Source organism: Perna viridis, chromosome 3 (assembly GCF_037379345.1).
Source record: "Perna viridis isolate PV_CMFRI_1.1 ecotype Kerala chromosome 3, ASM3737934v1, whole genome shotgun sequence".
NCBI classification, from domain to species: Eukaryota; Metazoa; Mollusca; class Bivalvia; order Mytilida; family Mytilidae; genus Perna; species Perna viridis.
Genome location: NC_142447.1, coordinates 2,071,916 through 2,086,549, shown reverse-complemented (window position 1 = coordinate 2,086,549; position 14,634 = coordinate 2,071,916). Strand labels below are relative to the sequence as shown.

The window sequence follows — 14,634 nt, the reverse complement described above, 5'->3', positions numbered from 1 at the left end:
CTAAAGTGGTGCTTGTCGCAAATGCGGTTGATAAGCAAGTTCACGACAATTGACACAAAATGAATCCTTAGAAAAAGTGGTGATTGTTTTTCAAGTAAGCCTAACACCATTCCCTCGATTAAAGGTTTTCTCATTAGCAAGTGATTCAAATATTGAAATAATTCTTGTAGATTGAAAGAATTTTTAGTTCAAGGTAATAAATTTCCTTTTTTTTTTCATCTGAACTTTTCTCAAATATTGTTTTTCTTGGCTTTTTTTTTTATTGTAAACGGACAAGTCTAAACACAAAAATGATCTCATCTGTATCTTCTTTGTAAAACAAATTTATAGAAACATTTTCAATTCCAAGTTTGAAATAATTTTGAGATGAACAACGATTTTATCAAAGCACCGAAGCCGAGAATGTGTAGCTTTTAATACGGTTGATGTGATAGTCTAAAGCGGTTGAGAGCATAAATGTTGTCGCAAATGCGGTAAATTTTTAGTATTTTACGACATGGATAACAATGAAAAATTATGGTTATGCTTAAAAACTAGTTTATACACATGAACCGAACTTATTTTTACTATGATATGCTAGTTATAGAAGAATTATATATGCATATTATTGTTTTTATAGTCGTTTTGGCTCTGAACGTATGTCCATATATAACTTTGCAGGATTTGTTATGTTTTCTATTGTGACGAAAAGACTAATGACTTCGAAATGCTTAGTCAAACATTGCATGTCTGAATACAAGGATAGTGAAATAAAATAGAGAAAGCTAGTTTTAAATAATCAGAATATAAAATTTCAGTACCAAACATACATTCAAAAACGTGCTAATTGTGTTACAGGTGCAACGCATGAAGGAAAATTTTGCAGGTCTATATGGCACAGTCAGAAAATTCAAAGTTCATTGAGTGTATGATCGCATATATGTTGTATGTGCCCAAACTAAACACTTAAATAGTACATCTACATTTGCATAATGTATCTCCTTCGTGTAGAAAAAAATAACTTCTATTTCATTATGAGCATCCTCCTCTTATCTTTTTAGCGGTGTTGCCTTCTAAACTCGACTTGTCAAAAACGTCAAAAGTCTGTAAATAATTTGAGAGAATATGTTTATAGTGAGAAGGATATCAATGGACTTTTACCTTGTATATATACAACCTCGGCGCCAAATACCACACAAAAATTTACAAAAAAGTTACATGTTTAATGCATTTTTTGTAACTTATTTTGACCCGTACAAGCTTGATTCAGAAAGGGGTCCGGGAGTTTGATCCAACATTGTTGTACATTTCATTCACACGGTGAAAATCTACTTTCCAATGGTATGTATCCTCCTGTAGGTCAGTTTTATATCTTGAAAAAAAGCAGCACCAAAATACTTGTAAACACATGTATTAAACATTTAGGATATTCCAGAAATTAATCGAAAATCATTTTAATTTTGGATTATATATGTTTTGTTAAACGACATGGTCTAAAATTATTTTCTCAGGTTTAAAATTTTCCTATATTTATCATCGAACATCGTTTGACTTGATATCATCAACCGCATTATACGAGAACCGCTTCATCGAAAAAAGTCTTATTTTCTCTTAAAACAATTATTTTTCACGAATAACTGATATAAAAGTATGAATACCATGATAGGTACATTAGCCCCATGAAAAATAGCGTTAGAATACATTAATATAGAATGATATTATAAGAGTAATCAAGGGAACCAAAATTCTAGCGGAAATATAAAAAATGCAACCCAGGGACAAAGACCAGACATGGAAAACAAACAAACACAACAAAAAACCTATAATAACTGTAATACTATAAACAAAGTAACAAAAGTAAATGAGCAAATTGGACGCCATTAAAAACTGGGAGCATGGTCCAGGTGCACCGGTAGGGTAAGCTTCCTCTGCTTTTCTAGAAACATCCGCCGAGTTGCTCATGAAAAGTCGTTCAGTGTAGATGAAAGAGGAAAGGAATAATGGCCAAAATTAGTGTAATGTACAGACAAAAATGAATTGCACACGCGTCTTATCAGCTTACAGCATATATCAAACTATTGGAAATTTATTATTTGCCTTTTAATGAGAGAGGATGCATCCCAATAATTCATACTTTTCATATTTAATCGAATATTACAATATAGTTAACTCACCTCAATTCTTTTTAACTTGCTGATCAACCGTATTTGCGATAAGCACCGCTTTGGAATAATCAAACCGGTTTACCCGATTGGTTCGTCCGAATCCCAAATTTGACGTACTTGGTTTAGGATGACTTGTCTTTGAACTAATTAAATATTGAAAATGTTCAATTGTTTAATTGAAAATTTTGGGACTACGCAAGCAGATTAGAACTACTCATGCGATATGTTGTGTGATCCGTAGTGTCCATTGGTATTTGTAACACAATAAAATAGAATGTCGTTTTAGATTTGAAATTGTTTTTATTTCTGCATGGACTTTTGGTGCAAATTAATTCGTATCTCGGTTAAAGTGGCAAAATAAGGTTTCTTTGAGTTTTACCCTAGCATTTTGAAATATATGCATGTGCTTCTAGATGTTCTACTAGTTGGCTTTTTTGGTAGTTTTAATGTTAAGGCAGTGACAGTTGCTATCCCGGACTTAAATTTTCATGTGTAAAACTGACCAAGAATGGCAAATAATGTCCTAGCAACCCCCTTTTCTGGGGAACCCCGATTGGCACCCTTCCTTTTTAAAATGTCTGGATCCACCCCTGCGACTAGTATGTAAATACAGGGGCTTGCTCCACTATCAAATATGCAGCCCGACTAGTATGTAAGCGTGTTTATATTAATAGTCGGGATGCATGTTTGATAGTGGGCCAAGCCCTCTGCGGCTTAAGAAAGAAATTAAAAGTTCATATAAAATTAACATTAAAATATAGAATTTCAATGACTTAAAAACGAAAGAAATAGGCGCGATGCTCGACTGTAGGCTATGCCTAATTTTTGGCTTTTGGTAAAAGTGACAGGTTGGAAGCGGAAGTCGTCGATCTACGTAACTGAATGTCACGTCAATCTTTATGACGTTAGAACAAGGCCCCTAACGATAGAACAGAACAGCGCTTCACAATGCTGCGTGTCGACCTTCTGTCACCGAATACTGGTATTTAAGTAATGGAAATTTAATGTCGTGAAGAAGATGGCTTTTATTTGGTTGGCTAACCTGGTCAACGATCTACTTTTGCGACCCTGGGTGTATAACAAGTTGAGCTTCGAATTTGGGTGAGTGAAGTTACTTTTCTATAATACATGTCCATTGACTACGAAATTAACGATGTTATTGTTTCTTTGTACAACGCATTGGGTTTGTAGAGTAAGCAAGTATAGTTGGTATACATGATGTTTTGTGGGTAGTATCTATAGTTCATGATAGAATGCTAAATCCTGGGGTATATTGTTACAGCGGCTACCATCACAGATAAATTAAATATTGCGCTTCTTCAGCTGCCGATTTACAGTACCAAGTGTTACGGGTTCGATTCCCAGTTCGGGTACTGGTAATAACTGTGTCGAGTGCATTGACTTTAAAGGTTTCTGCTTATGCAAATCTTGATTGAGTGATAATACATTTTCTAAAAGGCTTGTCTAAGTAATACTAACCTTCCATTGTGAAAACCATCGTCTTTTGATTATGAAAATAATTTGTTTATGAAGAAAGATGTCACGTTTGTATATCTAAAAGCAAATTTAGTAGTACTTACTAAATAACTAGACAGTATAGTAAAGTTGAACCACTGAATCAAATCATCTACAATATACGTTCCAATAGTCACGACTTTATGAAAGCACTGTTTCCCAAGAATTACTGACAATGCTTATTTTCTTTTCTTTGTAGATATTTGTCTGGCGCAGATCTCGAATTTCTTCCATATGACGTAAGTATAAATGATTTTTGACATTCATCTACTTAATTGGGTGTATGAGAGAGTAATCAAGGGAACCAGGTAATCAAAAGAATGTAATCCAGGAACAAAGACCAGACATGGAAAACAGATATACACAACAAAGAACATGAAGTGACTAAAATCATACATACAAAGTAACAAAAGCAAATGAACAACTCGGACTCCACTAAAAACTGGGAGAATGGACCAGGTGTACCGGTAGGGTAAGAGACTAAGAGTCCTCTGCTTTTCTAGTAACACCCGCCGAATTGCTCATAAAAAGTCAAGTCCGGGGTAGACAAACGAGGAAAGGAAAACTAGGACCCGTTGAATAAATCAGTTTTCACGGCGCAGATGGATACGCCATAACGATCCACGAGTTCATGATGACGACCATAAAACTTCTGTTGTGATGACTTCAATTTTGTAGCAACATAACCCTGTTCCAAAAACCTATTTGTTGGAGTTCTAGCGCAATACAAAAAGTCTGCATACTTTTGGCAAGCTCTGGCTTATTCAATAACGTATGACTTGTGATATGAAAACTCCATACGCAAGTGCTGAAGGGATGTTGCCACAGATGAAAGGAAAGTTGACAATTCTGTATGAAAAGTCATCACTTTGTCGTAAAGTTTGGTCAATAGTTTTCGTTTACCATCGATGTCTAAGTGTAGGTCAAGATATGAGGGTGACTTCACAGTGTCTGTAGTGTCCTTTATCTCAAGTTCTTTGGTGTAGATGGGATGTATCAAATCCCGGAAATTATGATTGTTTAAAGATAATACGTCATCTATATAGCGGAAACTGAGATTAAAGTATCTAGCCAGACGATATTCTTTCTTTTGGATCAAATCAGCTATAAAGTCAGCCTCATAAGAGTGGGGGAATATGTCAGCAAGTAAAGGAGCACACTTTGTTCCCATTGGAATGGCGACCGTTTGTTGAAAAACACGTCCACACACTGGACAAATATATTGTCGATTAAAAATTCCAGCATTTTGTAAACATCTTCCTCTGTATATTTGGAAGATAATTTGGAATTATTTCTTACAAAGTATGAGGAATATCTACTAAGAACTATATATTAGTATCTAGGCGTACCATCTTTTTTGAAAAAACAGCGATGAAAAATGTTTTTAAGTCGGTATTTTAACTGAGTATGGGGAGTAGAAGTATACAGTGTTGAGAGGTTTTTACTTTAATCAGTAAATTTATGTGCGCGTTTTCCATTCGCGATTTTTTAATATGTTGCACATTTACTTTGCGAAATATCAAATTTTAGTTTAAAAGGTTCTTTGTTTTCAAGACCGGTAAAAATGGTATCCAAAATACACGAAACAATTCTAATTTCTTTGTTTTGTTGCAGGATGAAACGTTGTTGAATGTTATTCCCATTAAAGATACCCTGGCCTTCGTTTTTGTTCTTGTCTTACTGTATAATGTTTTGATACAGTGGAACTGTTTTCAAGGAGAAAGAAAAGGTATTAAGTATATCGAAACAACATTGTTAATTTCGAACGGCAGTAGTGGCGGATCAAGGGAGTCCGTTGGTTGGACAACTCCTTTTTTATTGGGATGTCTTTTTACTTTGGGCAAGATTTGGACATAAAGGATCCGCTCATGGGTTCTCTACACACAATCGGCCTCTTGCAAAACCATTGGTGTGATCAGTACGAAAATTAATTTAAAAAAAAACACTGAGGGCAATTTTAACGATTCCGAAGAACCGTTGTTCAAATCTACAACAACAGAGAAGTGAGAAAAACGTATATCAAGAAGCTCAAAAAGTCGTACACATGGACACAAACAAAGAAAGAACAATCGGTTTTAAAATATTCCGAAAGGATGGGGCACAAAGTCGGGTATCTGTCATGTCAAGTCTATACCTGTTAACATGTAGCATTTTAAAATTTGGGATATATTGCTTAATATTTCATTTTGTTTTACACATGATATTTATTCTTTCTTATTTTAGAACTAGAACAACTATATAGAGGCTGCTGTGATATGGAAACCTCATCTAAAGTTTTAAAGTTCACTACCGGTATATTTATTATTCACTTTTACTAAGAAATTAAAAATAAACTAAGCCACAAACGCACAAAGAAAATGCGGCACATTCTATTTTTACAGGCACGTAGCTGCCGTTAGGCAAAAAATCTTTTGCATGCACTTAATTTTGGCAATTTTTTTTTGGAAATAAAATACATCCAGGAGAGGCATAAATGATGCTCTAAAACGCTATCTCCGCAGACCCCCTGCCGTAATTTTGCCTACACTTCAATTTGGCCTCAGCTAGGCGCCTGTTTTAGAACGTGTGTGGGCAAAATAATATCTTTTTGGGGGTTCAGGTCAGTCTAATAAGTCATGGCTAACAAAATAAATTAAAAATATGTTTCCCATATAGGATGTTAAATAGGAATGGTTGACCCGCGTTTTCCGAAAAGAGGTCGATAAAACCGGGGAGTGAAACAGGCAAATATCTCTCGCCTATTATATATACGTAATCAAGATAATTTGATTCTTATTGATTTAAAAAAAATGACTGATTCTGAAAAAAAATTCAAATAACTACATTCTTGTTTACTTGTTAAAAAACGATATCTTCAGCTAATCTATCTATCTATCAAAAGTTTTGTTTCTCCTTTTTGAACATAGAAACAGAAAGACTTATAAAAGAAATAGAAAACAGAAACAAGGCATTTGAAACCCGGTTTAAAAAGGCGGAATCAGTGGTCAAGAACAACTCTTTTTACGAAGCGTTCAAAGATGATCTGGATGAAACCAGAAGTGTATGGAATTTGAATTTCTCATCTTTTGGCCTCATTGACTTGAAGGCTGACAGTGAGTGCAGTGGAGAATGGGCTCAGAGGGTGGAACTTTTTGATATTAAGCAAGAATTTGGTAAGAAGAAAGTTGCTCGAATTTTTACGATGAAAAGGGGAGAGGGATTCGGCGAGAATGTTTTTGGACGGATTTAAATGTAATTGAACTTAATTCTTCACTTTCACATTGGTGTCGAAAAACTTTTTTGAGGATTGCCAGGTTCTTTAGAAAATTGTGCTTAATTTTACACAATTCACTACCTGGTACCCTTGACTTATCACCTAAAAATGAAACTATAATGTGTATACGAACCTGTGGTTAACTTATTTGTTGCAATGCAGTTGAATCTCTCCTGTTATTCTAAAAATAACCCCTTATCATACTGCCGTATTAGCCATCTTTCTGAAAAAAAAAATCAAAGTAATCTCAATTCACTCCATTCTTCATAGTTCCATATAGTACTTCAAGCTAAGACTGTGAAACTTAATTTGTAGGACTGAGCAGCACGTAACACACTTTATTTTCAAAGTTGTTGTCGTTGGTTTCTATTGTAGATGCAGCCATTAATGATATAAATGGAGAAGTAGATCAGATGATGTGTGGAGGAGAAGGATAAGGTGGATGCGTTAGATAAGGCGTGAGGTACATTTTGATTTAACCATTTGATTTATTTCTCTATGATTACATTTTTTATCCTTCCTTTTTATTAGACTAGTTCACCTGACCCGAAGGCCCATGTCAGATATTGCCATCACTTGGCGTTGGTCGTCGTCGTTAACTTTTTTTCAAACTCAACTCAACTTGACAATGAACTTGGTATAAATGCTCCATAGTGTAATTTGCATGTAGAACTGATGTGGGGATTTTTTATCCGTAAAAATATGGCCGCCGTTACTAAAAATAGAAGATATAGGGGTCAGACAGCAGTATTTTTTACATATATCCCCAAAACCGTTAGGTTTATAAAAATTCTGATATGCAATAAATGTGTTCAGTATTATCAAATCTACCTGTGGTCAATTTTTCGTGTAAATCCGTAAAGCCGTATTGGAGTTATTGTCCCTTTTGGCCGTTTTTTCGTCATTTTAATTGGCATTACTTTCAAAGGTCCTGCCTAATTTGTTTTTCGGTGAAAAGTGCTAAATAATTTGATAATTTCATGTTGTTAGGGTTGACTCAAATAAAATAAAATCTAGAACGTTGCCATTTTAAAAAGGTCTTCCATGGCACATTGTTTTGAAATGGAACTCCTTTTCTCTTTCCTTACAGATGTAGGTAGAAAAATGAAGATCTACACAACATAGCATCCATGATTTGCTGAGAATTGAGGACAACGGGTCCACATGATGGAAGATAACACATCGCTTTTATTTGATATTATTTTTAAAAATTGTTCAATACATATTTGAATTCAATGTTTTGATTTTGAGTATATTATCCTTCCTCTCACAGAAAATCAAATGGTCCCTGTCTGAAAAACGAGAACAGGCCTAGGTGCTTTAAAATTACAAATAGTACAAAGGGGACTAAGATACGAGCGAAAATCAAAAAAATATACTGTACGGATAAAGAATATACAGGGAAAATAGACACACATAACAAAGCAACAAAGAACATGCATGAAATAACCTAAACAACACGTACAAATAAACAACAGTAAATGAGCAACCTGGTGCCAAACTTTGCATTAAAGAGATTATAAAATTAAGAAATAAATCACGGAAACTCCAATTTATCACTGTTTTACCACGGGCTGGCCATTTATGTCGCATTGTTTTACTCCGATCGATGGCGAGGGGTTAAATAACGACATAAATGGCCAGTCCGTGGTAAAACAATGATAAAATGGAGTTTCCGTTATTTATTTTGATTTTAGAAGGACTAGTTTCTTCATATTTTTTAATAGATGCAGCCCATGTATTGCACGTAATGTTGGTGATGTGTTTATCACTTCTTTGCCATGGTGTGGTTTAAAGAGCTTTAAAGCGCGTCATATTAGAAACACGAATAGAACATACAGCTAATCTGAACTTTGGAAACAAATTAACAAATAACAAAAATGGCAATTCGACCATCTTTTGATTAAATGTGCATGTATTACAAGTCTAATGTAACTAAGCGTCCTTATTCAAACTTGTACATATATACACATAAATTATTTCAAGACAGCACCAGACGTTTATTAAGAATATAAAACGATTTTTGATTCTAGTGCGGATATCAAACTGAAATGCTTTACATGCACTTTCTCCTCTGTTTGAAGACAAAATACACAAGAAATTGTCTAAAACCACCCCCCTCCAGTCTCCGAAAAAAAAATGTTTGTAAATTGCTGTAACAGCCCCTTGTGATCGCATCTGCTTTCCGTGATTTTTTTTTTGGATCTAAACATGTTAGGGCGTTCATTGAGCACAGAAGGTTATCAGTTCAGCAAATTCTTCGTCGTGGAACACAGGCACCGCTTGTTTATTTATATTATTCAAAAGCTAAGAAGGGGTTCAAAATGAAAATCTGTAATGAGAGGACGGAACTCAGGCAACCGGAAAAAGTACATCTTCTGTGTTTCAAAATATTGTGTTATCTTTTACGACTACATATTTTGCACATGCGTGTTTGGAACTCAAGATTCTAGCAGAAATAAAAATAATGATATCCAAGGACAAAGACTAGATGGAAAACAGACACCCACAACCAAGAGCATAAAATAAACAAAATAATACATAAGTAAAAAAAGTAAATTAGCAAATCGTACTCCACTAAAAACTGGAAGCATGGACAAGGTGCACTGGCAGGGTAAGCGTCGTCTGCTTTTCAGAAACATCCGCCGAGTTGCTCATAAAAAGTCAAGTCCAGGGTAAAGGAAAGGAAAGCTATGACACGTTGAACAAATCATGATTTTCATGGTGTAAATGGATACACCGTAACATTACGCGAGTTCATGATTAGGTATGCAGCCCGACTAGTATATAAGCGTGTTTATATAATAGTCGGACTACATGTTTGATAGAGGGTCAAGGCCTCTATGGCAGATGAAAGGTAAAGGTCATATTAAATGAAAATTAAAAATATACTGTTCTCATTATTTTCAATGACTTAACAACGCAAGAAATAGGCGTCATACTCGGTTGTAGGCCGTGCCTAATTATTAGCTACTGGTAAAGGTGATAGGTCGGAAGCGGAAGTCGTCGATCTACGTAACTGAATGTCACGTCAATCTTTATGACGTTAGAACAAAGTCCCTAACGATAGAACAGAACAGCTCTTCACCACGCTGCGTGTCGACCTTCTGTCACCGAATACTGGTATTTAAGTAATGCAGATTTAGTGTTGTGAAGATGGCTTTTATTTGGTTGGCTAACCTGGTCAACGATCTACTTTTGCGACCCTGGATGTATAACAAGTTGAGCTTCGAATTTGGGTGAGTGAAGTTACTTTTCTATAATACATATCCATTGACTACGAAATTAACGATGTTATGGTTTCTTTGTACAACGTGTTGGGTTTGTAGAGTAAGCAAATATAGTTGGTATACATGATGTCTTGTGGGTAGTATCTATAGTTCGTGATAGAATGCTAAATCGTGGGGTTTATTGTTACAGAGGCTACCCCTCACAGATAAATTAAATATTGTGCTTCTTCAGCTGCTGAATTACAGTACCAAGTGTTACGGGTCCCAATACCGGTTGGTATTGCTAAGAATTGTGTAGATTGCATCGTCTTTAAAGGTTTCTGCTTATGCGGCATCTTGACTGAATGATATTACTTTTTCTAAAAGGCTTGTCTAAGTAATATTAACCTTCCATTGTGATAAACCTCGTCACAAGTGATTCCCCAATGTCATTCCTTCAATCGTCAGCAATTTGTAGGAGTGACATTTGTACTGTATTTGTGATACAGTCAAGACTGCCGCGTTTACTAAGTCTTTCTGCCTTTCTGATACCTTGTCATATTTTGGTTATCGAAATAGTTTGTTCATGAAGAAAGATATCACGATTGTATACTTCAAAAGCAAATTTAGTCGTATTTAGTAAGTAACTATAGTAAAGCTGAACGCCTGAATCAAATCATCTACAAGATACGTTCCAATAGCCACGACTTTATGAAAGTATTGTTTTCCCAAGAACCACTGACAATACTTATTCTCTTTTCTTTGTAGATATTTGTCTGGCGCAGATCTCGAATTTCTACCGTATGAGGTAAGTATAAATAATTTTTGACACGCATCTACTTTATTGGGTATATGAGGGTTTTTTACTTTAATCATTAATTATATGTACGCGTTTTACATTCGCGATTTTTTAAATATGATGCACATTTACTTTCAAAATATCAAATTTTAATTTGAAAAGGTCTTTTGTTTTCAAGACTAGTAAAAATGATATTCATAATTCAGGAACCAATTCTGTAATCTTTGTTTTGTTGCAGGATGAAGCGTTGTTGAACATTATTCCCATTAAAGATACGCTGGTTTTTATTTTTGTTCTGGCCTTACTGTACAATGTCTTGACACAGTGGAACTGTTTTCAAAGAGAAAGAACAGGTATTAAGTATTTCGAAACGAAATTGTTATTAAATCGTACGGGTTGTATAGGCGGACTTAGGGTGTCCGATGGTTGAACTGACCTATTTTTGGGAATGGGCATAATATTGGACAAAGAAGGTCCGCTCATGGGTTCTCTACACACAATCGGCCTCTTGCAAAACCATTGGTGTGATGAATACGAAAATTTAAAGAAAAAAAAAACAAACAACTTAGAGCAGTTTTAACGATACCGATGAACCGATATGCAAATCTACAGTTACAGTGAAGTGAGAAATACGTATATCAAGAAGCTCAACAAGTCATACACATGAACAGAATCAAAGAGTGAATACTCTAGTTTCAAATATTCTGAAAGGATGACACGAAGTCGAATATCTTCTGTCATGTCAAGTCTATGCCTTTTAACATGTAGCATTTTTTAATTTGAGATATATTGCCCAATATTTCTTTTTTTTTTTGCACATTTTTCTTCCTTATTTTAGAACTGGAACAACTATATAGAAGCTGTTGGGATATGGAAACCTCATCTAAAGTTTTTAAATTCACCACTGGTATATTTATTATCCATTTATACAAAGAAATTTTGAAAATTCTTAAGCCACAAACCCGAAAGGAAAATGTGATACATACTATTTTTACAGGCGCGTAGCTGCCGTTAGGCAAAAAATCTTTTGACTGCACTTAATTTTGGCAATTTTTTGTGGGCAAAATAATGTCTTTTGGGGATTCAGGTCACTCTATATGTCAAAATGTATTTAAAATATATATCCAATACAGGACGTTAAATACGAATGATGGACCTGTGTTTTCCGAAAAGAGGTTGCAAAAACCGGGGAGTGCAACAGGCAAATATCTCCCGCCTTTTATATATACTTAATCAAGTTCATTTGATTCTTATCGATTTTTAAAAAGAAAAGACATATTCTGAAAATAAATTCAAAATAACTACAATATTTTAATTTACTTGTTAACCAAACGAAATATTCAGTTTATCTAAACTTTTGTTTCTCCTTTTTGAACATAGAAACAGAAAGACTTACAAGAGAAATAGAAAACAGAAACAAGGCACTGGAAAACCGCTTTAAAAAGGCGGAGTCAATGGTCAAGAACAACTCTTTTTACGAAGTATTCAAAGATGATCTGGATGAAACCAGGAGTGTTTGGAATTTGAACATCTCTTCTTTTGGCCTCATTGACTTGAAGGCTGACAGTGAGTGCAGTGGAGAATGGGCTCAGAGGATGGAACTTTTTGATATTGAGCAAGAATTTGGTAAGAAGAAATTTGCTCGGATTGACATTTTTTTTTTTACGATTAAAGGGGGAAACATTCGGCGACAATCTGTTTGGGGATATGTATATATGTATTCGAATATTCCACTCACCACATTGGTGTTGAAAAAAAACGTTTTTTGAAGATTGTCAGGTTCTTTAGAAAAGTGTGCATAATTTTTACACATGACTTATCAGAAATCAAAGGTATCTCAATTCATTCCATTCTTCACAGTTACATGTAATACTTCAAGCTAACACTGTGAAACTTAATTTGTAGAGCTGATCAGCATGTGTCTTAAAGTCAACACATTCTATCATATTTTATTTTCACAGTGGTTGTCGTTTGCTTTATTGTAGATGCAGCCATTAATGAAATAAATGGAGAAGTAGAGGAGATGATATTTGGAGAAGGGGGAGCAGGAGAAGGTGGATTAGATAAGGTACAAGATGAGGTACATTTGTTTTTAATCCGTAATTATTTGATTTATATCTCTGGGATCACATTTTTATCCTTCCTTTTTATTAGCTCATCAGACTCGAATGCCCATGTGATCTATTGCCATCACTTGGGGATTTCTACCAACCAAAAAAAAAGGCTGTCTGACCGCTAAATGTTCTATTTTTAGTAACGGCAGCCATATTTTTTGCGGATAAAAGATCTCCACATCAGTTCTATGTGCAGATTACACTATGGAACATTTAAACAAAGTTAATTGATCAAGTTGAGGAGAGTTTGGCATATTTGTTTTTAAAGTGAATTCCTTTTTTCTTTCCTTACAGATGTAGGTAGAAAAAATGAAGATCTACACAACATAACATTCATGAGTTGATGAAAATTTAGAACAGTGGGTCCACAAGATGGATGATAATTATTTCATGTTATTTCATTTGATGTAATTTTAAAAAATGTTCAATACATATTTTTGAATTCAATGTTTTGATTTTGAGTAGATTAACCTCCAACTCACAGAAAATCAAATGGTCCCCGTCCTAAAAACGAGAACAGGCCTAGGTGCTTTAAAATTATAAAATAGTTCAATGGGAACGATACAAGTGGAAATCAAAAGAATAAATTTCAAGGTTAAAGACTATACAGGGACAATATAGACACAAACAAACAAAACAACAAATAACATGCATGAAATAACCAAAAACCACACGTACAAATAAACAAGTAAATGAGCAACCCCGCGCCAAACTTATAAAATAAAATATCTTTGCTGATCACACCCCTGAGGATGAACAAGCAGATGGTACATTTTACTGATAGCTTTTTAAGCACTGATCATCATCAGAAGAAATAATTAAAGTGTGGTTGTAAGGTCATAGCATGACTTTCTTATCCTTCGTTTTAAAACCTTGGCGTTAAATTGTGGTGTTTATATTCAAAACACAAAGAAGTTAATCTGAATTTTTGAAACAAATTAATAACAACTAATAAAAAGTGCAAGTCGGCCAACTTTTAACTGAACGTGCGTGTAATCATGGTAATACTCGCAGAATAGTTTATGATTGTGATGGCTGTCACAAAATACAGACTGCCCAAGGATAGTGTTATGGACCGTGAAAACTGGTATCCTTTTTTCTGGTCCATATCGCATCCCACGGACAGTGCTTATTTTATGATATACCCACAACCACCATCTACTATTCTGTTTATTGCATGTTGGAGAACCATGCGTTAACGTTCTTCACTAGTAAGTAGAATAATTCACCAATAAGAAGTGGTCCGAATTTTTGGTATTGACCGTCAATACCGGATAATCTCTAAATATCATTCAGCTGATCAACGTTTAACCAACAGTAGTTTATTACTGATCTGCAATAAATACTGAATATTACATGTCAAAATCTGTAATGGTTAAAATATATGATATAATGGAAATGACATGTTAAATTCACATGCTGTATCAACCCTCGACCTATATCATCCACGGGATGATATAGTTCGAGGGTTGATAAAGTATGTGATTTTGACATGAAACGCGAATGAAACGCGGTGATGTCGCATTTTTTAACAATAAAACGTAACCAAGAAATCCTAGAATTGTGTGGTTCTGTAGAATAACTGAGCATAGTACGTGGT

At 34.7% G+C, this 14,634-nt stretch overlaps 2 protein-coding genes across 3 annotated transcripts; both read left to right on the top strand.

Moving 5' to 3' along the window:
• The first annotated feature begins 3,081 nt into the window (after window positions 1–3,081).
• LOC148620618 (uncharacterized) lies at window positions 3,082–8,093 on the top strand. Its single transcript, XM_088573918.1, has 7 exons — window positions 3,082–3,245; window positions 3,859–3,898; window positions 5,274–5,388; window positions 5,883–5,951; window positions 6,566–6,811; window positions 7,288–7,375; window positions 8,003–8,093. The coding sequence occupies exons 1-6, from the start codon at window positions 3,163–3,165 to the stop codon at window positions 7,347–7,349; spliced, it is 615 nt and encodes a 204-aa protein (XP_088430044.1). The 5' UTR covers window positions 3,082–3,162; the 3' UTR covers window positions 7,350–7,375; window positions 8,003–8,093.
• A 1,897-nt stretch (window positions 8,094–9,990) lies between these two features.
• LOC148620617 (uncharacterized) lies at window positions 9,991–13,408 on the top strand. Of its 2 annotated transcripts, none has more exons than XM_088574287.1 (7): window positions 9,991–10,151; window positions 10,890–10,929; window positions 11,159–11,273; window positions 11,759–11,827; window positions 12,301–12,546; window positions 12,906–12,988; window positions 13,329–13,408. In XM_088574287.1, exons 1-7 carry the CDS (start codon window positions 10,069–10,071, stop codon window positions 13,332–13,334), a joined length of 642 nt encoding a protein of 213 aa, XP_088430413.1. In that variant the 5' UTR covers window positions 9,991–10,068; the 3' UTR covers window positions 13,335–13,408. The 2 variants fall into 2 exon arrangements, with proteins under 2 accessions (XP_088430413.1, XP_088430412.1); XM_088574286.1 differs by having other exon boundaries at window positions 12,906–13,000; window positions 13,329–13,401.
• Window positions 13,409–14,634: the final 1,226 nt, after the last annotated feature.